This window comes from Salmo salar, chromosome ssa11 (genome assembly GCF_905237065.1).
Source record: "Salmo salar chromosome ssa11, Ssal_v3.1, whole genome shotgun sequence".
NCBI lineage: Eukaryota > Metazoa > Chordata > Actinopteri > Salmoniformes > Salmonidae > Salmo > Salmo salar.
Window position 1 is genome coordinate 36,506,135 of NC_059452.1, and position 27,959 is coordinate 36,534,093.

General features: G+C 44.2%; 1 protein-coding gene across 5 annotated transcripts in view; it reads right to left on the minus strand.

Moving 5' to 3' along the window:
* Positions 1–27,959, minus strand: part of LOC106562656 (cell migration inducing hyaluronidase 1) — a 140,307-nt gene that overhangs the window by 51,332 nt on the left and 61,016 nt on the right. For all 5 annotated transcript variants that reach the window (XM_045689456.1, XM_045689452.1, XM_045689455.1 and 2 more), the window contains 10 exons: positions 23,124–23,303; positions 18,104–18,241; positions 17,150–17,288; positions 16,317–16,553; positions 14,115–14,294; positions 8,808–8,878; positions 8,262–8,357; positions 7,650–7,771; positions 6,829–6,976; positions 5,632–5,823 (listed from right to left, as the gene is read on the minus strand). In XM_045689456.1, the coding sequence (XP_045545412.1) occupies positions 5,632–5,823; positions 6,829–6,976; positions 7,650–7,771; positions 8,262–8,357; positions 8,808–8,878; positions 14,115–14,294; positions 16,317–16,553; positions 17,150–17,288; positions 18,104–18,241; positions 23,124–23,175 (1,375 nt within the window). In that variant the 5' untranslated portion in view covers positions 23,176–23,303. The remainder of the gene's footprint in view (positions 1–5,631; positions 5,824–6,828; positions 6,977–7,649; positions 7,772–8,261; positions 8,358–8,807; positions 8,879–14,114; positions 14,295–16,316; positions 16,554–17,149; positions 17,289–18,103; positions 18,242–23,123; positions 23,304–27,959) is intronic.

Here is a 27,959-nt window from a genome sequence, read left to right on the forward strand (position 1 = left end):
GTGGCAGCTAGTGCCGGCGCTGACTGCATGTGTGTAGCCACTGTGAAATAGTTGGAATGGTACCAAGAAAAGGTATTCCATGCTGTGAATTCTAGCTCCATGAACAAACACACACACACACGCACACGCACACACGCACACACACGCACACGCACACACACACACACACACACACACACACACACACACACGCGCACACGCACACACGCACACACACCTTATGGGCCCTGGTGAAATTAGTGCACTATATAGGAAATAGTCAATTAGAGGATAGTCAATTAGAGACAGAGGCTCTGGTGGCATGCTAGACATCTGAGCAAACACTATGAACAAGTCATTAGCCTTATGGGGGGAGAGAGAGAGAGACTCTTTATTATTAGGCCGGAGAAAAACAAACACTGAAAGAAAAAAGAGAGTTTGGGAAGGAGTGCAGGTCTTTGTGCCAGGTCACGTGCCAGTTTTAGACGAGAGCTGGAAGAGAGAGATGAGAGAGAGAGAGAGAGAGAGAGAAAGAGAGAGACAGAGCGATAGAGAGAGAGAGGGAGAGAGAGAGCGATAGAGAAAGAGCGATAGAGAGAGAGAGCGAAAGAGAGAGAGCGATAGAGAAAGAGAGAGAGACAGAGCGATAGAGAGACAGTGTCTGAATAACTATACCTGCGTTCTAAACAGAAGGCGTATTGGGTATCATGTCTTATAGTAAAACTTAGTATGCTTTAAATGGCAGGATGTCATACTCATTTCATCTTTTTAATCTAGTAGAATTCACTGCAAACTATTGAGGAAGAGAATCATCTTCAAGATCCATGTGTCTGACAGAACGAGCCTAGTATGCTGATGTTTGTTGCTTGCTGCAGTCCTCTTCTAATAAACAGTACATTCTAAATAGTATATAGTACGATTATTTCACAGTATGCAGTTGTAGTAAGTAGTACGCAAGACTTCAGACACGACCAAAGAGAAAGCGAGAGAGTGGCCTTGTCCATATGTGTGTGTGTGTGTGTGTGTGTGTGTGTGTGTGTGTGTGTGTGTGTGTGTGTGCGTGGCCTTTTCCGTTCTAAGAAAGAAAGAAAGAAAAAGAGGGTCAGAGATGGATAAAGATGTAGAGACAGACAGATGGATAAAGATGTAGAGACAGAGAAAGAGAGACAGATGGATAAAGATGTAGAGACAGAGAAAGAGAGACAGATGGATAAAGATGTAGAGACAGAGAAAGAGAGACAGATGGATAAAGATGTAGAGACAGAGAAAGAGAGACAGATGGATAAAGATGTAGAGACAGAGAAAGAGAGAGAGATGGATAAAGATGTAGAGACAGAGAAAGAGAGACAGATGGATAAAGATGTAGAGACAGAGAAAGAGAGAGATGGATAAAGATGTAGAGACAGAGAAAGAGAGACAGATGGATAAAGATGTAGAGACAGAGAAAGAGAGACAGATGGATAAAGATGTAGAGACAGAGAAAGAGAGACAGATGGATAAAGATGTAGAGACAGAGAAAGAGAGACAGATGGATAAAGATGTAGAGACAGAGAAAGAGAGACAGATGGATAAAGATGTAGAGACAGAGAAAGAGAGACAGATGGATAAAGATGTAGAGACAGAGAAAGAGAGACAGATGGATAAAGATGTAGAGACAGAGAAAGAGAGACAGATGGATAAAGATGTAGAGACAGAGAGACAGATGGATAAAGATGTAGAGACAGAGAGACAGATGGATAAAGATGTAGAGACAGAGAAAGACAGACAGATGGATAAAGATGTAGAGACAGAGAAAGACAGACAGATGGATAAAGATGTAGAGACAGAGAAAGACAGACAGATGGATAAAGATGTAGAGACAGAGAAAGAGAGACAGATGGATAAAGATGTAGAGACAGAGAAAGAGAGACAGATGGATAAAGATGTAGAGATAGAGAAAGAGAGACAGATGGATAAAGATGTAGAGACAGAGAAAGAGAGACAGATGGATAATGATGCAGAGACAGAGAAAGACAGACAGATGGATAAAGATGTAGAGACAGAGAAAGAGAGACAGATGGATAAAGATGTAGAGAAAGAGAGACAGATGGATAATGATGCAGAGACAGAGAAAGACAGACAGATGGATAAAGATGTAGAGACAGAGAAAGAGAGACAGATGGATAAAGATGTAGAGACAGAGAGACAGATGGATAAAGATGTAGAGGCAGAGAAAGAGAGACAGATGGATAAAGCTGTAGAGACAGAGAAAGAGAGACAGATGGATAAAGATGTAGAGAAAGAGAGACAGATGGATAAAGATGTAGAGACAGAGAAAGAGAGACAGATGGATAAAGATGTAGAGACAGAGAAAGAGAGACAGATGGATAAAGATGTAGAGAAAGAGAGACAGATGGATAAAGATGTAGAGACAGAGAAAGAGAGACAGATGGATAAAGATGTAGAGACAGAGAGACAGATGGATAAAGATGTAGAGAAAGAGAGACAGATGGATAAAGATGTAGAGACAGAGAAAGAGAGACAGATGGATAAAGATGTAGAGACAGAGAAAGAGAGACAGATGGATAAAGATGTAGAGACAGAGAAAGAGAGACAGATGGATAAAGATGTAGAGACAGAGAAAGAGAGACAGATGGATAAAGATGTAGAGAGAGAGAGACAGATGGATAAAGATGTAGAGACAGAGAAAGAGAGACAGATGGATAAAGATGTAGAGACAGAAACAGAGACAGATGGATAAAGATGTAGAGACAGAGAGACAGATGGATAAAGATGTAGAGACAGAGAAAGACAGACAGATGGATAAAGATGTAGAGACAGAGAAAGAGAGACAGATGGATAAAGATGTAGAGTAAGAGAAAGAGAGACAGATGGATAAAGATGTAGAGGCAGAGAAACAGAGACAGATGGATAAAGATGTAGAGACAGAGAAAGAGAGAGATGGATAAAGATGTAGAGACAGAGAAAGAGAGACAGATGGATAAAGATGTAGAGACAGAGAAAGAGAGACAGATGGATAAAGATGTAGAGACAGAGAAAGAGAGACAGATGGATAAAGATGTAGAGACAGAGAAAGAGAGACAGATGGATAAAGATGTAGAGACAGAGAGACAGATGGATAAAGATGTAGAGAAAGAGAGACAGATGGATAAAGATGTAGAGAAAGAGAGACAGATGGATAAAGATGTAGAGACAGAGAAAGAGAGACAGATGGATAAAGATGTAGAGACAGAGAAAGAGAGACAGATGGATAAAGATGTAGAGACAGAGAAAGAGAGACAGATGGATAAAGATGTAGAGACAGAGAAAGAGAGACAGATGGATAAAGATGTAGAGACAGAGAAAGAGAGACAGATGGATAAAGATGTAGAGACAGAGAAAGAGAGACAGATGGATAAAGATGTAGAGACAGAGAAAGAGAGACAGATGGATAAAGATGTAGAGACAGAGAAAGAGAGAGAGATGGATAAAGATGTAGAGACAGAGAAAGAGAGAGATGGATAAAGACGTAGAGACAGAGAAAGAAAGAGATGGATAAAGATGCAGAGACAGAGAAAGAGAGATGGAGAGCAATTACATCAGATATAATGTGATGTAGAGAGGAAGCTCATGACTTACTATGATGCCCCAGAGGACTTCAGAAGCCTGGGAATAGATTAATGTTTGGCCCCAGGAGGAGAGAGCCTTTCTGGGATACAAGCATTTCCCACAGCAAGTGCTGCCTAAATCCCTGTAAGTCAGATGGAATGGAGTTCAGGTTTGGAGATAGAGTTGAGTTGTGCTTCAGGCCAGGGATCTGATTAGGAACATGTTGTATAGGTATGCAGGGATTTAGACAGCGTTTGCTGCCAGAAGCCTCTGGAGCTTCATAGTAAGTCAAGCTTCCTTTCTTCATCTCATCCAACTGCTCATTATCTTCCTTTGTCTCACTCTCAGGTTCAGACTGCGCTCAATGAACACTTGTTTGACTATTGTCTCTATGCTTGTATAATGGTGTAGCAAACACACACACACACACACACACACACACACACACACACACACACACACACACACACACACACACACACACACACACACACACACACACACACACACACACACACACACACACACACAGACAAAGAAAGAAAGAAAGAAAGAAAGAAAGAAAGAAAGAAAGAAAGAAAGAAAGAAAGAAAGAAAGAAAGAAAGAAAGAAAGAAAGAAAGAAAGAAAGAAAGAAAGAAAGAAAGGTGGTGGGGTGTCAGAATACTTGTTTGAATTTTGTGAGTCTGTCTGGCCAAAGATGTCACTTGGTTTGGTCCATTTGCATAAAAAGAAAAAGAGGACTTTAGAAGGCTTTAGGGATGTGTCCCAAATTACACCTTATTCCCTTTACAGTGCTACTAGATCCCTGGTCAAATGTAGTGCACTGTGTAGGGAATATGCTGCCATTTGGGACGCTAACTAGGAGTTGGAACACTAACCTTGTTATTGTGAGTATGAGGGTAAGAAATGTAAAACACATGGTAGAATGAAACACACACACACACTATTATACAACTTCCACTTATGCGTTCACAAGAATCTCTCCAACAACTATTTTCAGCACATAAACAATCTTCTCTCTGTCCGTTCCAATGAGCAGTGTTCCAAAACCATCACACACACACACACACACACACACACACACACACACACACACACACACACACACACACACACACCACGGTCCATTCCAGAGGTATGGACAGAGAGTCCAGTGATTGTCATTTAGTAAGTCAAGCATCTGCACTGGGAAGCAGAAATCTGGGGCAATTACAAACATTACCTGTGCTTCATTCTCAGGCCTGTATTCTCCCTATATAGTGCACTACTTTTGAGTATAGCCCTATTGGCCCTAGTCTAAAGTAGTCCACTATATAGCCATTGGCCCTAGTCTAAAGTAGTGCACTATATAGTAAATAGGGTGGCATTTTGGACACATACCCTGTCTCTCTGTCTGTCTCTCTGTCTGTCTCTCTGTCTGTCTCTCTGTCTGTCTCTCTGTCTGTCTCTCTGTCCATCATTCAACACATCAATCCATGCCAAGGCTGTGGCAGCAAGGTTGAAGGTGCTTCCACGCACACGCACACAGTATTTAGTCATGTTCTATGTTTTATGTGGACCCCAGGAAGAATAGCTGCTGCTTCCTCAACAGCTAATGGGGAACCCAATAAAGATACACACACAGTCTAGATAGGTGAAAGTTCTGAAACCTTAATAGCGGCCCTATAGTCTAAGGTCTATGACTTTTGACCCGGTTGCTATTGCAACAGACGTTAGGTCAGTCAACCTTAGACTTATATTTATCAGAGACTTAACTTGCTGATACAAAGTACAGACATTACAGCAGCATCACCTTGCACACACACACACACACCAACGCAAGTACACACACACACACACACGCACACCCACACACACCAACACACACACACACACACAGGTACACACACACACCAACGCAAGTACACACACACACACACACGCACACCCACACACACCAACACACACACACACACACACACAGGTACACACACACACACACGCACACCCACACACACTTACACACACACCAACACAGGTACACACACACATACCCTCCACCATCGACCCCACACACACTCACCTTGGACTTTAACCTGTGTGGGCCCACAGGCAGGGCAGGGTAGTATGGTGAACTCCTCAGCCTGGTGCATAGAGTAGTCAGTACTGGCCAGCACCAGTCTGTCTCCTGGGCCCCAGCCTTCAGCTGGCTCAGCTAACTCCAGGACAGTGCTGTTGGACAGACGCTCTATAGAGATGGAGGCCTGGGGACGCACTGGAGGGACACAGAAATACGTCAATCAATTTGGTTGTATCAAATGCACTGACACACACACACACACACTAACACGCATGAACACACAAACACACCCATACGCACGCACCCTTCCCATAAATCAGTTGGAGCAGCTGGGCTGTCAGGTTAATAAACTCCAATGAAGAGGAGCCATAACTCTCCTGCTGAATGTGTGTGTGTGTTATTCATAATGCATGTGCTGTACAGTATGTCCTGTGTCTGTGCTGACGTCTAGGAGGATCATGGATGAATATAACAGTTTAAGAGGATCGACATGGCACTAATGGACTAATGGGGGAACGCCCCACACCTTAATCACCTTCATCAAACCACATTCAATCTACAAGCTAAAGGATATCACACACACACACCTAAATGACCTCAATCAAATCAGTCAGCTAAACCATGGTACATGATGACATTGTGGACACATGGCTGTATAATGATATGGGGGAAAGGATGTCACCACACCATGCTAATAATAAAGAGGAGTCTGTCTGTCTGTCTGTCTGTCTGTCTGTCTGTCTGTCTGTCTGTCTGTCTGTCTGTCTGTCTGTCTGTCTGTCTGTCCTTAACTTACTTGCCTAGTTAAATAAATGTTTTAAGTTTTTTAAAGCCGTTGGCACACACACACACACACACACACACACACACAGATGCATGTGGACACACACACACACATAAACACATGCATGTGGACACACACACACATAAACACATGCATGTGGGGACACACACACACATAAACACATGCACGTGGACACACACACAGATGCATGTGGACACACACACACACACACACACACACACACACACACACACACACACACACACACACACACACACACACACACACACACACACACACACACACACACACACACACACACACACACACACACACACACACACACACACACACACACGTGGACACACACACACACAGATGCACACGGGCACCCAACTACAGACCGGTATCCGTACCTAGTTTACCACAGAGGAAGCGTACTCGGTAGTTGTGGCAGAGGCCGTGGCTCTGGTCCTTGTTGAGACAGACGAAGCCGTAGTCCCTGTCAGACTTATAGATGACATCTCCTGTCTCGTTAGATGGCACACCATCATGGGACTCAGCCTGGAAGAGAGAGAGAAGGGAGAGAGGGGTTAGGAGGGAAAAGAATAACTACATTTGTCACAGCAGTGCTTAACAGAAGCCTTAGCTTCGACATCCAAAGAACAAGCCAAGACGGCAATTTGTTAATGGTAAAATAATGTCTGTTTAAAACGCCAAGGATAAAGAAGTGAGCTTTTTCCTGTCACAGTAGACTGTGTGGGTATGACAGACAATGAGTGACAGTGTGTGCGTGTGTGTGTTTAGTCTTCACTGTGGATGCCAAACAGCTTCTGCTTATGCCGTACATGGTGGCAGAGTGAATGTAGTATCTGTGAACACACACACAGTGCTGGCTGCTGTGGCCTCATCATAATTACAGGCAATAAAAATGGAAATAGATCCAGCTAAGCTTTGCCTTCTTTTGGCACATCATTGTTCCAAAGTTATTTGGCTGCTACAGAGCTATAGGCACCAGCTGTTCAGGTGTGTGTGTGTGTGTGTGTGTGTGTGTGTGTGTGTGTGTGTGTGTGTGTGTGTGTGTGTGTGTGTGTGTGTGTGTGTGTGTGTGTGTGTGCATGCATGCGTTTGTGTATGTATGTGTGTGTGTGTGTGTGTGTGTGTGTGTGTGTGTGTGTGTGTGTGTGTGTGTGTGTGTGTGTGTGTGTGTGTGTGTGTGTGTGTGTGTGTGTGTTACCTGTATATCCATGGGGGTGCTACAGAGACGGTCAGGGTAAGCCTTGTGGAGGTCAGACAGCTTCTCCCAGTCTCCTGATCCTCTCTCATCATCTCTGTCAAACCACTCAGTCCACTCTGCCTCTGTAATACACACACTCATTTCAATGGGATTCCTACACACCGTTGCCAAGATGTTGATATTGATGTGTGTGTGCATGAATGTGTGTGTGTGTGTGTGTGTGTGTGTGTATGAATGTGTGTGTGTGTGTGTGTGTGTGTGTGTGTGTGTGTGTGTGTGTGTGTGTGTGTGTGTGTGTGTGTGTGAGATTAATGAAATGTACATCAAGGATTAGACTTCTTTCCACTGTGTTCTGACAAGGAGCATTAGTAGGAGAGTAGTTGAAGGGAATCTTTCCATATTATGTTGTCTGGGTTCAGTAGGGACCGTGTGTGTGTGTGTGTGTGTGTGTGTGTGTGTGTGTGTGTGTGTGTGTGTGTGTGTGTGTGTGTGTGTGTGTGTAATGAATGTAGGGGGAATCTGGCTGCTCTGTTGAGCTGAATTTAAATCAAAGGCTTTCAAACAGTGATGATATGACCCCGACGGCCAGTCAGAAGTGTGTGTGTGTGTTACCTTGCACCCATTGGCTGGAGGTGGTGATGGTGAAGTGCTCTCCGTATTCTGACTGGAACATCCGTGAACAACGAGCCTCCGAGGAGGCTTTGGTCCCTGTTCTCACACACACACACACATCTATTACACTATGTAAACTAAGAAATACAAGTACAATAGAGAGCGAAAGAGAGAGAGAGAGAGAGAGAGAGAAGGGGGAGATATACTCTAGAAAGTAAGAGAGAGAGAGAGAAGTGGGAGATATACTCTAGAAAGTAAGAGAGGGAGAGAAGGGGAGAGACTCTAGAAAGTAAGAGAGAGAGAAGGGGGAGAGATACTGTAGAAAGAAAGAGAGAGAGAGAGTAGGGGGAGAGATACTCTAGAAAGTAAGAGAGAGAGAGAGAAGGGGAGAGATACTCTAGAAAGTAAGAGAGAGAGAGAGAAGTAAAGGGAGAGAGGGAGGTGGGTGAAAGGGAGAGAAAGAGAGATATTGTGAGGGAGAGGTTGAGGGAAAGATAAGGAGAGAAGAGGGTAGAGAAAGGAGAGAGAGATGAGAGAGAGGTTCACCTTGATAGATAGCATGATCCTCCACTGCAGAGGATGAGTTGCCTTTCAACGCAATGAAACTCCAGGGATGCCTGAGGAGAGACCGATGGAGGGAGGGAGAGAAGAGGTGGAGAGACAGAAAGTGGAGAGAGGGGGGAAGAAATAGGGAGATTGAAAGTGTGAGGATGCAAGAAGACAAGGATAGATGGAAAGTAAAGAAAAATAGGGAGGGGGGGAGAGATATATTGCCATTAGACACACACACACACACACACACACAGTTCCAGCCCTGGTAATGATGTTGACATAAGGAGTGATGGCTGTCGGAAAAACCCAGGGGCAGGATGGGTAATTACAGTAGCAATCCCATCATGCCTCACTCTTGTGAGGACACAGTGACACAAGTGTCAGGGGAGAGATGTGTGTGTGTGTGTTTGTGTGTGCGTGTGGCGTGCTAGGTGTCTGAAGAGAGTCTGTGTGATATTCACACCAGGACATTCCAACTACATTATGCAGTAGGATTCCACCAGGAACAGTCAGAGAACTGACATTAGAACAAATGTCATCCTCATCCTCAATGTCATCCTCAACGAAAAGGTGTCCATTCCCAGCCACTGAAACAAACTTAGTGACTTGGTGTATAGAGAGAAGAGGAGAGGGTCTACCACCGAGCCTTGGGGGACATCAGTAGTGAGCAGTTCCCAGCCACTGAAACAAACTGAGTGACTTGGTGTACAGAGAGAAGAGGAGAGGGCCTACCACCGAGCCTTGGGGGACATCAGTAGACATTGTAGCTTTGCTACCTATAATGCATGTGTAGCACATGGGGATGCATGAAACTTACTCCTCAGCCTGAAGTGTTCCCACTTGCACCAGCGAATAGCTAGCTTTTCACGTGGCGCCGACTAGTAAGACACTTCAGGAGGGTGATCATGTGTGTTAGCAAGGCAGAGGTCCCGAGTTTGCACCAGGTATGGGCCGAATCAGGAGGAAGTACGCGCTAATCAAGCAGCGTGACGTCCTTTACACTAGCTAGCCATCATGTTCTCATTTAACAGCAACGTTACCGGAGACAAGCAAAATGATGTGACGTTTTATATAGATCAGCATGCCAGATATGTCTCTAAAGGTGTCTACAGTAAGACATTATATCAACAACTATTGGCTTTCATGACATGTAAGAGCAATACACACACACACACACACACACACACACACACACACACACACACACACACACACACACACACACACACACACACACCCATCCCCCACTCATAAATACCACCGTGGTAAACCTATGTAAATTGCATTCATGGAGGATGGATTGCAGAGATCTTCTTGTTGCCAAAATGATTGCCTTATTAAAATGTTCTCTGGCACACCGCAAATAATACATTCCTTATTCTGCTTTAACACTGTTTGGCACAAGTGTCAGGAAGGATAGGCGACAAGAGACTAAGTACATTATCCTCCTTCCTCGCTCTTTCTCTCTCTTCTCATCTGAAGATGTGATGTGGAGATATTTCTGTGGGAATACTTGTAAAGTTTGGTTCTCTGGTTGTTGGAGAAAATTAGCTGTGACTTACTCGGCAACAGTACACAAACACACACACACACACACACACACACACACACACACACACACACACACACACACACACACACACACACACACACACACACACACACACACACACACACACATTTATAATTTGGACAGTAACAGGTTAACTGCACTGGCGTTGCTGCCAAGCTTCCCATTCTCTGTGGTATTAAACTCATGTTGCCTTGCAACATTCGGTCTTCAAATGTATTATATTTCCTCACCATCAAAATGTGCAAAAAAAAGTCCTCTATCCATTGCTTTGGAATTGTTTATGTTCCCTGACTGTCTAGCTTTCATTTGGATGACTGTTATCAAGCTGGACAGAGTGAAGAGACTATAGATGACCGTTATCAAGCTGGACAGAGTGAAGAGACTATAAATGACTGTTATCAAGCTGGACAGAGTGAAGAGACTATAGATGACTGTTATCAAGCTGGACAGAGTGAAGAGACTATAAATGACTGTTATCAAGCTGGACAGAGTGAAGAGACTATAGATGACTGTTATCAAGCTGGACAGAGTGAAGAGACTATAAATGACTGTTATCAAGCTGGACAGAGTGAAGAGACTATAGATGACTGTTATCAAGCTGGACAGAGTGAAGAGACTATAGATGACTGTTATCAAGCTGGACAGAGTGAAGAGACTATAAATGACTGTTATCAAACTGGACAGAGTGAAGAGACTATAGATGACTGTTATCAAGCTGGACAGAGTGAAGAGACTATAGATGACTGTTATCAAGCTGGACAGGAGTGAGGAGACTATAGATGACTGTTATCAAGCTGGACAGAGTGAAGAGACTATAGATGACTGTTATCAAGCTGGACAGAGTGAAGAGACTATAAATGACTGTTATCAAACTGGACAGAGTGAAGAGACTATAGATGACTGTTATCAAGCTGGACAGAGTGAAGAGACTATAGATGACTGTTATCAAGCTGGACAGAGTGAAGAGACTATAGATGACTGTTAGCAAGCTGGACAGAGTGAAGAGACTATAGATGACTGTTATCAAGCTGGACAGTGTGAAGAGACTATAGATGTAGGTCATTTCTTCACATTTTGAATTTATGTTTTGTAATTTCATTGTTGATTAAGATCGTTATTTCCCTAAACCACCCGCAGGATGGATTTAATGGGTATGTTTGACACACCTGCTCTAAGCCATGGTAAACTCTCCTGACCACACACGTGCACGCACACGTGCCCGCATGCACGTACGGATGGACACACACACACACACTTCTAACCCCATTCTGACAGCCATTGTAGGACATTCCAATATACTGGTGGTTGAGTTGAGTTCTACTGTATGGAAGGAATGCAATAAGTCTGAATATACGATTAGCTCACTTAAATGCTACTCATTAACCTTCAGTTTAAGAGTTTGTTTTCTCCAAGGCCTGAATCCAGCTGTATTAGGTTTTCTTATCATGGCTCAGTTTACTTTCAATTTTCCATGCATTCCTGAGATACTTTAATACAGTGAGAGAGCGAGCGAGAGAGAGAGAGAGAGAGAGAGAGAGAGAGAGACTTGCTAGCATATGTTTTTTCCTTTCATTTCTTCTTCTCTGCCCTGCTTTCGCTAAGCAGTCCTGTGCCAGGAGAGATAAAGAGACACTGCACAAACAAAAATGTGGAGATTTTTGGTGGCTAGACCAGGAAGAGGGAGAGAAAGTAAGAGGGAGAATAAGAGAGACGGCTGTCTGTCAGCAGCCTATAAATCAGAGTGTGATGTTATGCTATGCTACGTCGCTATGCTAGGTCAGCCAGCACAGCACTGCCTGACAAACAGGTCAGGAGAGGAGTCATCTGCTAGCGCTACGCTAGGAGGCTATGCTAGGTCAGCCAGCGCAGCACTGCCTGACAAACAGGTCAGGAGAGGAGTCATCTGCTAGCGCTACGCTAGGAGGCTATGCTAGGTCAGCCAGCGCAGCACTGCCTGACAAACAGGTCAGCAGAGGAGTCATCTGCTAGCGCTACGCTAGGAGGCTATGCTAGGTCGGTACGCTGGGTGGCTACGCTAGGGGGTTATGCTGGGTGGCTACGCTAGCACTATCATGCTCTGCACGCACTACCCCAGGGAAACTACAGAGAAAGGCTCATGCTCCTGTGGCTCAGGACTCAACTCACAACACACCAAGTCAGGGCCAACTGGTGGCTTCAAGGTGTCTTAACCCTCGGCTGTGGCTATAGATTAGAAATAAGACATTCAATGGTAAAGCTACAAAAAGTGATTCATCATTTAGTATACCACTTAGTATCTATTTTAAACAATTACCAGCAGAACAGAGTACTCTAACATTCCATCTGTCCATGTCCTTTGATTTCAAGTTCCTTCCAGCCCTGGCAGTTGCCCCAAAGACAGTTGGTTCAGACCAAGCAGCTGTAGAAATGGTTGGCTACAGATGGATCACAATGCATACGTAGGTGTTCCTTTTGTCCAGGTGGGAAAGGGCTGTGTGGAGTGCAATAGAGATTGCATCATCTGTGGATCTGTTTGGGCGGTATGCAAATTGGAGTGGGTCTAGTGTTTCTGGGATAATGGTGTTGATGTAAGACATTACCAGCCTTTCAAAGCACTTCATGGCTACGGACGTGAGTGCTACGGGTCTGTAGTCATTTAGGCAGGTTTCCTTTGTGTTCTTGGGCACAGGGACTATGGTGGTCTGCTTGAAGCATGTTGGTATTACAGACTCAATCAGGGACATGCTGAAAATGTCAGTGAAGACACCTGCCAGTTGGTTAGCACATGCCCGGAGCACACGTCCTGGTAATCCATCTGGCTCCGCAGCCTTGTGAATGTTGACCTGTTTAAAGGTCTTACTCACGTCAGCTACAGAGAGTGTGATCACACAGTCGTCCGGAAGAGCTGATGCTCTCATGCATGCCTCAGTGTTGCTTCCCTTGAAGCGAGCATAGAAGTGATTTAGCTCATCTGGTAGGCTCGTGTCACTGGGCAGCTCGCGGCTGTGCTTCCCTTTGTAGTCTGTAATAGTTTGCAAGCCCTGCCACATCCGACAAGCGTCGGAGCTGGTGTAGTATGATTCAATCTTAGCCCTGTATTGACGCTTTGCCTGTTTGATGGTTCGTCGCAGGGCATAGCGAGATTTCTTGTAAGCTTCCGGGTTAGAGTCCCGCACCTTGAAAGCAGCAGCTCTACCCTTTAGCTCAGTGCGAATGTTGCCTGTAATCCATGCCTTCTGATTGGGTTATGTACGTACAGTCACTGTGGGGACGACGTCCTCAATGCACTTATTGATAGAGACAGTGACTGATGTGGTGTATTCCTCAATGTCATCGGAAGAATCCCGGAACATGTTCCAGTCTGTGATAGCAAAACAGTCCTGTAGTTTAGTATCTGCTTCATCTGACCATTTGTTTATAGACCGAGTCACTGGTGTTTCCTGCTTTAATTTTTGCTTGTAAGCAGGAATCAGGAGAATAGAGTTGTGGTCGGATTTACCAAATGGAGGGCAAGGGAGAGCTTTGTACACGTCTCTGTATGTGGAGTACAGGTGATCTAGAATTTTTTTCCCTCTGGTTCCACATTTAACATGTTGATAGAGATTTGGTAGAACTGAACTGATTTAAGTTTAGTAAGTCTTCCAAAAAAATGACCTAACACTAATATCAATCATCATAATGATATACATGTATAGTATAATATAGGTTTCAAAATTCCCTGGATGGAGGACAGGGGTCAAGGAACCTACCGGAAGCCCAGGCGGTGGAAGTCTTTACTCCCCAGCTTGGTGAGAATCTTCCTGGCCGACTCCTCTAGGTTGTTAGACCCCTCGTCGTTGACCACCATGGCCAGAATCATCCCATTGTCTACCACATCTACATATTGGGCCAGGCGACGACTCTCTTCTTTACTGCGGTATGTGTCAAACCTGGGTAGTGGAGTGGGAGGTGAATGGTTAGTCTATATCAGTGTTTCCCAATTCCGGTCTTCCAGTACCCCGAATGGCACACATTTGTGTTGTGTCGGACAAAAACACCCAATTCAACTTGTCAAGGGCTTGATGATTAGTTGACAAGTAGCATCAGGTGTGCTTGTCCGGGTCGGAGATGGGAAACACTGACCTATATCATAGCTACATAACAGAGCACAAAAAAGACCTTCATACAATCACTCCAACAAGCATCTTCTTCTGAAGGTTGATCTATGGTGGATCTTCTGATAAATATACCAACAAATATCAGTGAATGAATTGCACACAGCCCCAATACAGTCCCATGGGAGCTTACTGAAAGATCTTGAGGGTGCGGTCTCAATTTGGTTGTGTGAGGAAATTGAGGTCAATGGTAAATACATTTGTCAAATGGGGTTTTATTTTCTCAATGGGGTTCAGTTTCTGACGGAATACTCAAGACTTGCCTTCTCTTGGAAGCAAAGTTTGTTTTGTTTAATTGCTTTTTAACTATTGTTTACCAGTACTCTGACGGCAAATTAAATGTTTTTCTAACTACAGTACGTATTAAATGTTTTCTGACATTCTTTATTCAATCAGAGATGTTGAACGATGGGATAGGGAGAACATTATAAATCTAATAGATAGTTAATACCAACAGGAGTGTGTGTGCTATTCTCCCTCCTTTCTAGTGTCATATTATAACTGTCACACCCTGATCTGTTTCACCTGTCTTTGTGCTTGTCTCCACACCCTCTAGGTGTCACCTATCTTCGCCATTATCCCCAGTGTATTTATATCTGTGTTCTCTGTTTGTCTGTTGCCAGTTCGTCTTGTCTTGTCAGGTCTTACCAGCGTGTTTTTCCATCTTCCTGCTTTCCTACTTTCACCGGTTCGGACCATTCTGCCTGCCCTGACCCCGAGCCTGCCTGCCGTTCTGTACCTGTCTGACTCTGACCTGATTACAAACCTCTGCCTGCCCTGACCCCGAGCCTGCTTGCTGTTCTGTACCTTATTGACTGCCCTGGATTACGGACCTCTGCCTGCCCTGACCCCGAGCCTGCTTGCTGTTCTGTACCTTATTGACTCTGCCCTGGATTACAAACCTCTGCCTGCCCTGACCCCAAGCCTGCTTGCTGTTCTGTACCTTATTGACTCTGCCCTGGATTACGGACCTCTGCCTGCCCTGACCCCGAGCCTGCTTGCTGTTCTGTACCTTATTGACTCTGCCCTGTATTACCAACCTCTGTCTGCCCTTGACCAGTCTTTTGCCTGCCCCCTGTTTGGGTCAATAAACATCTGTGATTCTAGCTGTCTGCATTGGGTCTTATCCTGAGTTCTGATAATAACACTATCTGTCATGACTTAAAGATAGAATCTGCATTAGGGGAAACAGCTCCGCATTTCGCTTTCCGCTGTCCGCCCCAGCACTTTTGTTATAATTGTTTTGTGGACTAAACAGAGGTGAGGTGTGTTGAGCAGAGTGGTCAAAACTAAAAACAGCAGTACATATTGTGCTGTTTGCTTCCCCCTGCAATGATGTCAGAGTGGGAAAAAAATGTGTTTGATGTCTGCAGTAACTTCTTTGTTGTAATATTCCAAACGGACAAGGCAGTTTCACTATGAAGGATTCCAGATTTAAAGAGACAACCAATTCCTCCAGTGTTGTTTTTTTTAACATGTTTGCTTATCACAACCGTTCTGTTACAACAGGGGTGTTGAAGTCATTTATTTTCAGTGATTGTTAGCAGGCTAATGTTGCTACTATTAAACAAAGTTAAATAGAGTTTAGATGTAAAAAACAGTAAAGATGAAAGGGTTACAAAATTCCAGTATCTTTCCAGAAGTCCCCAGGTTTTCCAGAAATCCCAGTTGGAAGATTTTGGGAATAAGACGGTAATGCTCAACCAATATTTCTGTAAAACCTGGGAACTTTTGAAAAATGTACCAGAATTGTGCAAGCCTAGAGGTGAAATAAAAACATGACAACATATAAAATACCTATCATTGTGGAGCACTTCTCCAGTCTTGGGGTCAATGACGTGAACTATGATACCCCGGTTGCCCCAGCCCCTCTCGAACAGGTAGCTGTTGTCCTCGCTCTCCCCTGGGTGCAGGGTCTTGTTGAGGAAGGTCCACGACAGCTTCTTCTGCCCATGGATCTCCAGTGTCCCTCCTGTCCCCACACCAATGTACTTACGGCCAAAGTAACTGTGCTCTGCGTCTGTGTCGTCAGACCTGGAGAAGAGTCAATGATTGATCAACCAATTAATCAAGAATTTGGGCTAGAGGGTTACACGATAGGGGATAAGGGAATATAGACTAGAAGATACTAGTTAGAGGCTAAAGTCTAGGAGATAAAGGCTAGGGGCTAGGAGATAGAGGCTAGGAGACAGAGGCTAGGAGATAGAGGCTAGGGCCTAATAGACAGAAGCTAGGGGCTAGGAGATTGAGGCTAGGAGATAGAGGCTAGGGGCTAATAGATAGAGGCTAGGGGCTAGGAGATAGAGGCTAGGAGATAGAGGCTAGGGGCTAATAGATAGAGGCTAGGAGATAGAGAATAGGGGCTAAGAGACAGAGTCTAGGGCTAGGAGACAGAGGCTAGGAGATACAGGCTACGAGATACAGGCTAGAGGCTAGGAGATAGAGGTTAGGAGATAGAGGCCAGGGGCTAGGAGATAAGGGCTAGGAGATAAGAGTATAGAGGCTAGACGATAGAGGGTAGGAGCTAGGACAAAGAGGCTTGCGACTAGGAGAAAGAGGATAGAGTCTAGAGGCTACCAAATAGGTTGAGGGCTGAAGGCTATGAGATCTGGTCTGGGTTCAAAACCCACCTTCCAAATAAGGAGATGGTAAGGTTGCCCTTATACGGGCAGTCAGGACTTCCTATGTGCAGCTGTCCTCTGTTGCCGATCAGAATGTGTTTGGTACGCAGTAGGATGGGACGATACGAGTCTGCTATCACTAACTTTCCTAGAGAGAGCAATAGAGAGAGCGAGAGAGAGAGAGCGAGAGAGAGAGAGAGCGAGCGAGAGAGCGAGATCTTTACTGGTGAGATCTCCTGACAGGTATTTCATGCCCTGGGGCTGACACATCACATCTCCCTTCCTTTTATGGCACTGAGCTGTGGCTCACACAGACACAGACACACACACACAGACACACACACACAGACACACACACACACACACAGACACACACACACACACACACACACACACACACACACACACACACACACACACACACACACACACACACACACACACACACACACACACACACACACATATAGTCCTGTAGTGAAGTGGATGAGAGATGGGGACTTTGATTTGACTGTGTGTTAGTGGTTACCAGGACACACAGTATCAGGTTCCTAACTCACACATACACATGTAACCAGTGTGAAATGGCTACACTGTTACATTGATGATGTTGACCCAGATCACTGGTTGCTGTGGAGAAGGAGAAGGTCAAAGGGGGTGAGTGTAACCCATGTGAAATGGATAGCTAGTTAACAGTGTGCACTAGCGGCATTTCAATCGATGACGTCACTCGCTCTGAGACCTTGAAGTAGTTGTTTCCTTTGCTCTGCAAGGGCCGCGGCTTTTGTGGAGCGATAGGTAACGATGCTTCAAGGGTGACTCTTGTCGATGAGTGCAGAGAATCCCTGGTTCGAGCCCAGTTTGTGATGGAAGCAAGACTGTTTCAGACACACAATTGATGGATAAAGTAAATTTGGGTGACAGTTTAACAATATGATTGCAGACACACACACACAGACGTACCTCCGTTGAGGATCTCTATAGAGTGGACAGTTGCTGAAGAGGTGAGGATGACCTTTCTGCCGTATCCAATGGTAACATGGTGGGCTTCACTGTGGCCGGGGGTCCATGGCTGCAGGCCGGGCTCCCTGTCTGGACACACTGTTGGATAGACCAATAGGGTTAACGTCATGACATATACAGATCTCACTGATGTTCTGATCTGGTCCATAGTTTCCACCAACAAACACTATGCCAACATCCTATAATTCATTCATCAGTCAATGTCATTGATTGGACGGACACCAAACGGGCCAGCCAACCAGATCTTCCCCTGGGCTAATACAGATTGATTAATAGGTTCCAATCGACTGGTTTTCTCCATGAAAGAACCCAGCTGAGAAACCATCGGACACAGCAGTTTGAGAGTTAGGTCTTGGAACTAGATCTGTCTGGGCTTTAGCCAAATCCTTTGTCATTCTCATGTCGTGTCTGACTCAAGGAGTTGGCTAAAGAACTAACTGTTACTGCAACAATGGGTTAGACAGCTAGCAGTATAGCTCTGGGGAGGCTGGAGGTTCAGAGAGAGAGAAAGAACAGTTCAGAGAGAGAGAGGAAAAGAGAGAGAGAAAGAGAGAGAGAGAGAGAGAGAGAGATAAAGAGAAAAAAGAGAGAATGAGAGAGAGACATTTGAAATGTCTGTGAAATGTCTTTATTCTTTTGGCACTTTTGTGATTGTAGTGTTTACTGTTAATTTTTATTGTTTATTTCACTTTTGTTTATCATCTACAGTACTTCACTTGCTTTGGCAATGTTTCCCATGCCAAAAAAGCCTTTGAATTGAAATTGAGAGAGGGAGGGGAGAGAGAGAGAGAGAGAGAGAGAGAGAGAGAGAGAGAGAGAGAGAGAGAGAGAGGTGTGTAAAGGGAAGTATCTGGAGTCAACCAATAGGTTCAGAGTTCCTACTTCCTCTGTTCTCTGTGTGATCATGATGTGAAGGACAGTGGTCTGGCGATCTGCAACAGGCATTGCACTACACTGGGCAATGACATCTGCACGCACACATACACACAGTATGCCACACAAACAAACTGAAATAAAACATGAACACAGGCAAAAACACAAACTTACGGAAGCCCAAGGCAAACAATAACAAGAAAAAAAGTAGACATTTGGAATTATCTCGTCCGAACAACTTGGTATCTTGTTTGAACGACTTAAGCGCAAATGAAATGGGAAGCATTTTTTTAAAGCTCGCGAACAAGCCTGCTCATGCTGAAAATAGAATGCATATGAGTGAATGAAAGAAGACAGGCCGCGAGTGTCAACGGCATCCAAATCAAATCTCATTGGTTACATACACGTGTTTAGCAGATGTTATTGTGGGTGCAGCAAAATGCTTGTGTTTCTAGCTCCGACAGTGCAGTAATATCTAACAAGTAATATCTAACATTTTCACAACATATACTGTACCAAATAAACGCAAATCTAAGTAAGGAACGTAATTAAGAATATATATATATATATATGGACGAGCGATGTCAGAGCGGCATGGACTAAGATACAGTAGAATATTATAGAATACAGTATATACATATGAGATGAGTAATGCCAGATATGTAAACATTATCAAACAAGTATGACGTCATAGCGCTTCAAATTAGAATGCAAGGGACTAGGGACTGTGTCTACGCGGAGCGATGCTGGTGAAATGAGCAGGTCAATGACATTGTAAAGGATTTAAAGGGATTGTTATGATCTTCCCTATGCTAAGTAAACTAAAGAGGTAGTTTCAAATGGATTGGGTTTATCACACACTATTCATATACACACTGACACAACAAACATATACCCACATACGTCCTCTCTCCACAACTCTCCCATCATTAACCACAGAGTATTTCCGGAGCATTCAGAGTGAACGGATAATAATATCATTCCCAAGGAAGCGAGGCCAAGTCTCGGCGTGCTTGGCAGCGGACATGTGGAAACGCTGACCTCAACGCTTTTCAGACTGTTTCATCAAAAAACACAGTGTACCCTGACTGAACTCTGTCTCAGATGACACACACACTGCCACACACACAGACAGCCAGCCACACACATACGCGCACACACACACAGACAGCCACATACACAAGTGCACTGCTTTTGAGTGGAGCCACATAGGGATAGCCACATAAATCTCTGGTCAAACATAGGACATTATATTTAGGAGGTTTTGAATGCCAGGAACGATTTATAAACTGAAACAACGCCTCGAGGACCTTCAAATGGACTGGATGCAAGTTTTCAATAGGAAATTGTGTGTGTGTGTGTGTGTGTGTGTGTGTGTGTGTGTGTGTGTGTGTGTGTGTGTGTGTGTGTGTGTGTGTGTGTGTGTTAGGGTTATCGTAATACCAGTATCAAGATAAAATGATACTTGATTTTCCATGGCCAAACATGAAAACACGAAGCGCTTGTAAAATATTGTGTGCTATAGCTTGGAAAATAAACAAATGTGGCTCTGGATGACAATGTAATGAAGTTTATTTCCAGTTAGGACGGTTTCCGTCAAGAGTGGGCTCCCGAGTGGTGCATACTGTAAACAACAACACCCCACAAAGCATATTGTAAACAACAAAACAACATCCCACAAAGCATACTGTAAACAACAAAACAACATCCCACAAAGCATGCTGTAAACAACAACACCCCACAAAGCATACTGTAAACAACAACACCCCACAAAGCATACTGTAAACAACAACAAAACAACACCCCACAAAGCATACTGTAAACAACAACAAAACAACATCCCACAAAGCATACTGTAAACAACAACAAAACAACATCCCACACAGCATACTGTAAACAACAACAAAACAACATCCCACACAGCATACTGTAAACAACAACAAAACAACATCCCACAAAGCATACTGTAAACAACAACAAAACAACATCCCACACAGCATACTGTAAACAACAAAACAACATCCCACAAAGCATACTGTAAACAACAACAAAACAACATCCCACACAGCATACTGTAAACAACAACAAAACAACATCCCACAAAGCATACTGTAAACAACAACAAAACAACATCCCACAAAGCATACTGTAGCTATTGTCTATTTCTGCCCTCAACCACTAGCTCTCATTCTGTGAATCCCTATGGAAAGGCAGATGAGATGATTCTTTGAAGAAGTTGCCCTTCGGCAGATATCTAGGATCAGCTTTTCCTCCACGGATCTAAACCCTAACCATTATGGGGAATATGCTAAACTGAGTTTAGATCAGTGTCTAAGGGGATCTTCATCTTACTCCATTTGGCTCTACCAGTAGGTAGCAGAGGGTGCTAATAAACAACATCATGCATTAATTATATATATGTATATTATTTTTACAGTAAGTTTGACATTAGCACTGTTTAAAGTCTTTGTCATTATGTTGGTACTTCATGCTGTGTTTTAAGAGCACACTGACAAAAACAGCAGAACACACACACGCACACACACAGACGCACAGAAAGACATGATGTCGTGTGTGTGTGTGTGTGTGTGTGTGTGTGTGTGTGTGTGTGTGTGTGTGTGTGTGTGTGTGTGTGTGTGTGTGTGTGTGTGTGTGTGTGTGTATTTACAACTGACAAAAACAGCAGCATAAACACATGCCTCCCTCCTACTGCTCATGTTACTTTTCTGCCCTTTAAAGGGTAAGTGGGATTACAACCCAATCTGGCAACCAGAGGAAAGTCAACCTGGCAACCGAAGCTAGGCCTTCATGTTAGTGAATATACAGAATAGCTTACTGTCAAAAACAAAAACACTAGAGAGAGAGAGAGAGCGCGAGAGAGCGCGAGAGAGAGAGTGAGAGAGAGAGAAACATTGCTTTGGCAATGTTTCCCATGCCAATAAAGACCCTTGAATTTAATTGAACATTTAACTGAGAGAGAGAAGGAAGGAAATGTAACTAGAAATATTTGTTATGTGTCTGTTAATATGAAAACCTGAGCTATTGGAGTCTAGCCATGGCTTTAGAGGCTGCCCTGCCGCACACAGACACACACACCCACCCACCCACCCAGACACACCCAGACACACACACACACACACACACCCAGACACACCCAGACACACACACACACCCAGACACACACACACACCCAGACACAGAGGGAGAAGGTGGAGAGGGAGATCCACTCTCCTTTCCTCACACGTGGCAGACACAGTTATACCTTCAATCGCTCAGACTGACCTACTTCCTCCTTCTCACTCCCTCCCTCCCTACCGCTCCCACTTTCCTTCTCCTTACCTCTCTTCCAAACCGTCCCCATCCCTCTCACTCCCTCGCTCTTTCCATCTCCCTCCTCTCGCTCTCTCTCCTTCCATTTCACCCCCTCCATTGTTCTCCCTCTACCTCCTGCCTTCTCCTTCTATTACTCTGCCTCCCTCCATACTCTCTCTCCCTTCATCTCTCTCCTCCATTCATCTCTCACCATCCATTTATCCTCCTTCATCCCTCTCGCTCTCCATCCTACTCAACTACAAAGGTCAAATACCTAAAAATTGTTGTTCTGCAGCTAGTCAGGGCTATGTTCCACTACAGAAAACTCTACCCTCTACCAGGGCCATGTTCCACTACAGAAAACTCTACCCTCTACCAGGGCCATGTTCCACTACAGAAAACTCTACCCTCTACCAGGGCCATGTTCCACTACAGAAAACTCTACTCTCTACCAGGGCCATGTTCCACTACAGAAAACTCTACTCTCTACCAGGGCCATGTTCCACTACAGAAAACTCTACCCTCTACCAGGGCCATGTTCCACTACAGAAAACTCTACTCTCTACCAGGGCCATGTTCCACTACAGAAAACTCTACCTTCTGACCTGTCGTAAACCACTAATACCTCTCTAACACCTGTCATAACACAGTCATAACATTCATAAGAGCTGTAATATCTGCTGTACTGACCTGTCGTAAACCCCTAATACCTCTCTAATACCTGTCATAACCCAGTCATAACGTGCATAAGAGCTGTAATAGCTGCAGTACTGACCTGCCTGTATGATAGGCAGCACAGCCATCAGTAGTGGGACGCACATCTTCATCTCTCAATGAGAAGTATGGATTACTGGCAGAAGAGAAGTTTTCTCCAGAGTGTGCACTTTAGAGTGTGCACTTCGTAGGGCTTAATGTGGATTAGCAGGGGCTCACAGGGGGATGAGGCCAAAGGCACCTGCAATAAGAACAGATAGAAGACAAATAGTGTTAAACCAAGGCTTGGCATCACAACATGTGCACACACACACACACACACACACACACACACACACACACACACACACACACACACACACACACACACACACACACACACACACACACACACACACACACACACACACACACACACACACACACACACACACAACTGGCTTATAACATTCCATGGTGCCATGCTCTTTACAGTCAAGGCTTTTGAGGATTTGAAAACGTTGGTGTTTGAGACTCATCTTAAAAGAGTTGGAGGAGAGAAGTTTTCTCCTATATCTCCCATCTCTCAGGATCAAAGACTAGCGACTAACGTAGCATAGCCACTGGGATAATAACAGTTATATCTCACTGCTTTTACACTAGTTATATAAAACACTTATGTAACAAGGAGGGAAAACCCTACTGTATGAGGACATGTATCACAGACTAAATGTTGGGCCCAATTTAATTGGCTGTTTCTTGCATTGTATTGAAGCAGTACCTGTTTTTACAAAGGTAAAAAAACGAAACAGTTATTATGGGTATTCAAATAAATGTAATTAAACCTATTACTGGTCGACTTCTTTCAGGTAGACGTACAGATGTGTTTAAGTAGGGTGGCAAAATTCCAGTAAGGGATTTCCAGAAATCCTGGTTGGAGGATTCTGGGTTTTCTGCTTATTCTGTGATCTTCCAACTAGGATTTCTGGAAAACCTGGGAATTTTGGGAAACCCTATTGAAGTAGATTTTGAACAAAGAACTTGCAGAAACATTTCTAAAGCAGATTTGATTAAATTCCAGTCTCCGTGTTCCTATTATACATTGGAGCCTGTAGTTGCTAATTCATTTTTTGTCTGTTGTTTTAACCATAGTGGAGTAGGATACAGCAGATCCATTCCATTTACATGTAAGTCATTTAGCAGACGCTCTTATCCAGAGAGACTTACAGGAGCAATTAGGGTTAGGTGCGTTGTTCATGGGCGAATAGACAGATGTTTCACCAAGTCGACTCAGGGACTCGAACCAGCGACCTTTTGGTTACTGGCCCAACGCTCTAATTCGCTAGGCTACCTGCCGCCCCGACCCAAAATCAACACTAGGCTAAAATAGTGACCCTGTTTGTAAAAATGATTTGTAAATACATGAAGACATGACACACAGATTAAGAAATGACGTAACATAGATTTGTATAAGAGTTTTTATTCCATCTATCTCAAAGGAGGAGTGGTATACAGAGAGACGGAACGCAGAGAGAGGCTTCCATTAGTCATAGTGAATATCCTCTTGTCAGAACTGGACCTGCAGACATAGAGGGGAGGTTGGGACTAAACTGGCCCCTCATCAATATTGGTGTTCTCAGTCCCACAATGCCACAGGGCAGCTGGTCCTGTTAGTCCTGCAGAGAGAGAAGAAGCAGAGAGAAGATAAGATAAGGTTTAGTGTGTGTGTGTGTGTGTGTGTGTGTGTGTGTGTGTGTGTGTGTGTGTGTGTGTGTGTGTGTGTGTGTGTGTGTGTGTGTGTGTGTGTGTGTGTGTGTGTGTGTGTGTGTGTGTGTGTGTGTGTGTGATCCACTAAAGGGGTATTAACAACACGTACATTCCCCTGTTCAAAACTGACGTGATGTTTTATCTGGGGGATCACAAACACACACACACTCCACCACAATCTATAGACAGAGGTTCTACTGTATCTAGAACCAACATGTCTTAGAACCTCAGTCAATAGATTCTAAGACATGTTGGTTCTAGATACAGTAGAACCTCTCAGTCTATAGATTCTAAGACATGTTGATCTAGATACAGTAGAACCTCTCTGTCTATAGATTCTAAGACATGTTGGTTCTAGATACAGTAGAACCTCTCTGTCTATAGATTCTAAGACATGTTGGTTCTAGATACAGTAGAACCTCTCTGTCTATAGATTCTAAGACATGTTGGTTCTAGATACAGTAGAACCTCTGTCTATAGATTCTAAGACATGTTGGTTCTAGATACAGTAGAACCTCTCTGTCTATAGATTCTAAGACATGTTGGTTCTAGATACAGTAGAACCTCTCTGTCTATAGATTCTAAGACATGTTGGTTCTAGATACAGTAGAACCTCGCAGTCTATAGATTCAAAGACATGTTGATCTAGATACAGTAGAACCTCTCTGTCTATAGATTCTAAGACATGTTGGTTCTAGATACAGTAGAACCTCTCAGTCTATAGATTCTAAGACATGTTGATCTAGATACAGTAGAACCTCTCAGTCTATAGATTCTAAGACATGTTGGTCTAGATACAGTAGAACCTCTCAGTCTATAGATTCTAAGACATGTTGATCTAGATACAGTAGAACCTCTCAGTCTATAGATTCTAAGACATGTTGGTCTAGATACAGTAGAACCTCTGTTCTACTCCGCTAGCCAGCACCTCACCTAAACAGGTTTCTTTCATCTCCAGCACAGGGAATATTAACAGAACCTTAGTTCAGTAGCTGTCTACGCTGTAGTACACACACACACAGTGTAGCGTCCAAGCCTGCTGGTTATGAGAGAGTTTATGGGCTCAGCGGAACTATGAAAGCAGAAGTTACTCTACGTCTCAGCACTGCTCTGTGGAAACACACACACACCTCCCACAGGATTAATAGAACAGAGAAGTTCAGTGAGGGATTCACCTTTTTCTCTTCCTGAAGTATGCTCGCCAGCCACACACACACACACACACACACACACACACACACACACACACACACACACACACACACACACACACACACACACACACACACACACACACACACACACACACACACACAGAGAAAAAGGGTGGAGACAGGACCTTCAATGACCATTTCCTTCTAAACTAAAACCAGACCCACATGTCCTGTATAAACATCCATTAGCTCCATATATAGTTTATAATAATATACTTTTATGGTAAAACACAGCAGTATAAACCTAAAACTACAATAAATAATATACTATTATGGTAGAATACCAAATTACAGACAAAGCAGGACTACTGTAGCAGTTGAGTCTTGTTAAAACCATGGACAGCTGGAGCTACAGAAGGTAATGTAGGTAATGTAGTTAATGGTATTTCACCAAAAACACTGAATATGAGAGGAACATGATCCCCCCAGAACTGTGCTGATGAGACACACACCGTAAAATCTACACCACGCCCTAGCATAACACACACACACACACACACACACACACACACACACACACACACACACACACACACACACACACAGCTTACAGACTGATATATGGTCAATGCAGAGATAATTCCGATGTAGCAGTAATGCTATGCCTTATTGCAGGGTTCCCCAACCGGCGGCTCGCGGTCCACATTTGGCCCTCAGGTGATTTTTTTGTCTACAAATTGACCATCCGCTCAAGAAGAACTCATCATGAATTTAGCTGATGATCGCTGCACTATTGTCTCTCAGAGGTCACAGCAATAAGATGCTTTCTCTAGACCAATCACTCAGAGGAAGCAGAGCTCACTGTCTGTGTTGAAACAGCTTTTTATAGACACTAATCCTGTTCAATATACCCTACTGTCTGCCTGTCCGTCTCTGTCTGTCCGTCTCTGTCTGTCCCTCTCCGTCTGTCCCTCTCCGTCTGTCCCTCTCCGTCTGTCCCTCTCTGTCTGTCCCTCTCTGTCTGTCCCTCTCTGTCTGTCCCTCTCTGTCTGTCCCTCTGTCTGCCTGCATGCCTGGACAAAGTTAAGCCCAAGTGCAGTCTATTCCTCTTTAATACCACTTTAATTGAGAAATATATCTATATGACTCATATTGTGGGTGACATTTAGAAGAAATGTTCCTTCTTAGAAAGTGAGCTGGGCCTGGGCCAAACATGGAGTGGCAGCAAAGGCTTCTGTCAACAACTAAATCCAGATGGAGAGATCCCTCAGAAGGCCTGAGGGCCAGGGAACAGAAGGGTTTGGTTCAGTAGGGCCCACCGTAGCGGAACATTTCACAACGCAATAGGAATATCTGTGTTCTGATTGGACGAGTTCACGTAAGCACCTTCCCATTTTCAAACGTTTTCTCTCTACTGAACAGGAGCCACCCAGATGAGCCTGAACCTTAACATTCTGAACAGCAAGGGAGAAACTCAACACCAGTAGTCACCAACCCTTTGCTGTTCCTGGAACCCGTTCAAGTATTCTTGACATTAGTGCTGGGCTGGAACAAAAGCCTGCACACCTTGTACTGTAGCTTGTCCAACAACGGGGTTAGGTGACCACAGCTCTATAGTGCCTAGTCTTTCTCCCACTCAGTAAATGAATCAGGTGTGTTAGTGCTGGGCTGGAACAAAAGCCTGCACACCCTGCCTGTAAGCCTCTCCATTTATAGTGGTGCTGTAAAGTGTCTGCCTCCACAAGGGGTCCAGATGGCTCTCTCTCTCCATGTTTGAACAATACATGAGGTTAAACTATGTGATAACTCTATACAGCGGTCACCAACCCTGGTCTTGGATTGGCTGTGCAGACATTTCTGTCCTTCTCTCTTCCCACTACACACACACATGCATGTACACACACACACATGCATGTACACACACACGCATGCAGGTCAGCACGCATGGAGGCGCGCAAGCACACACACACACACACACACACACACACACACACACA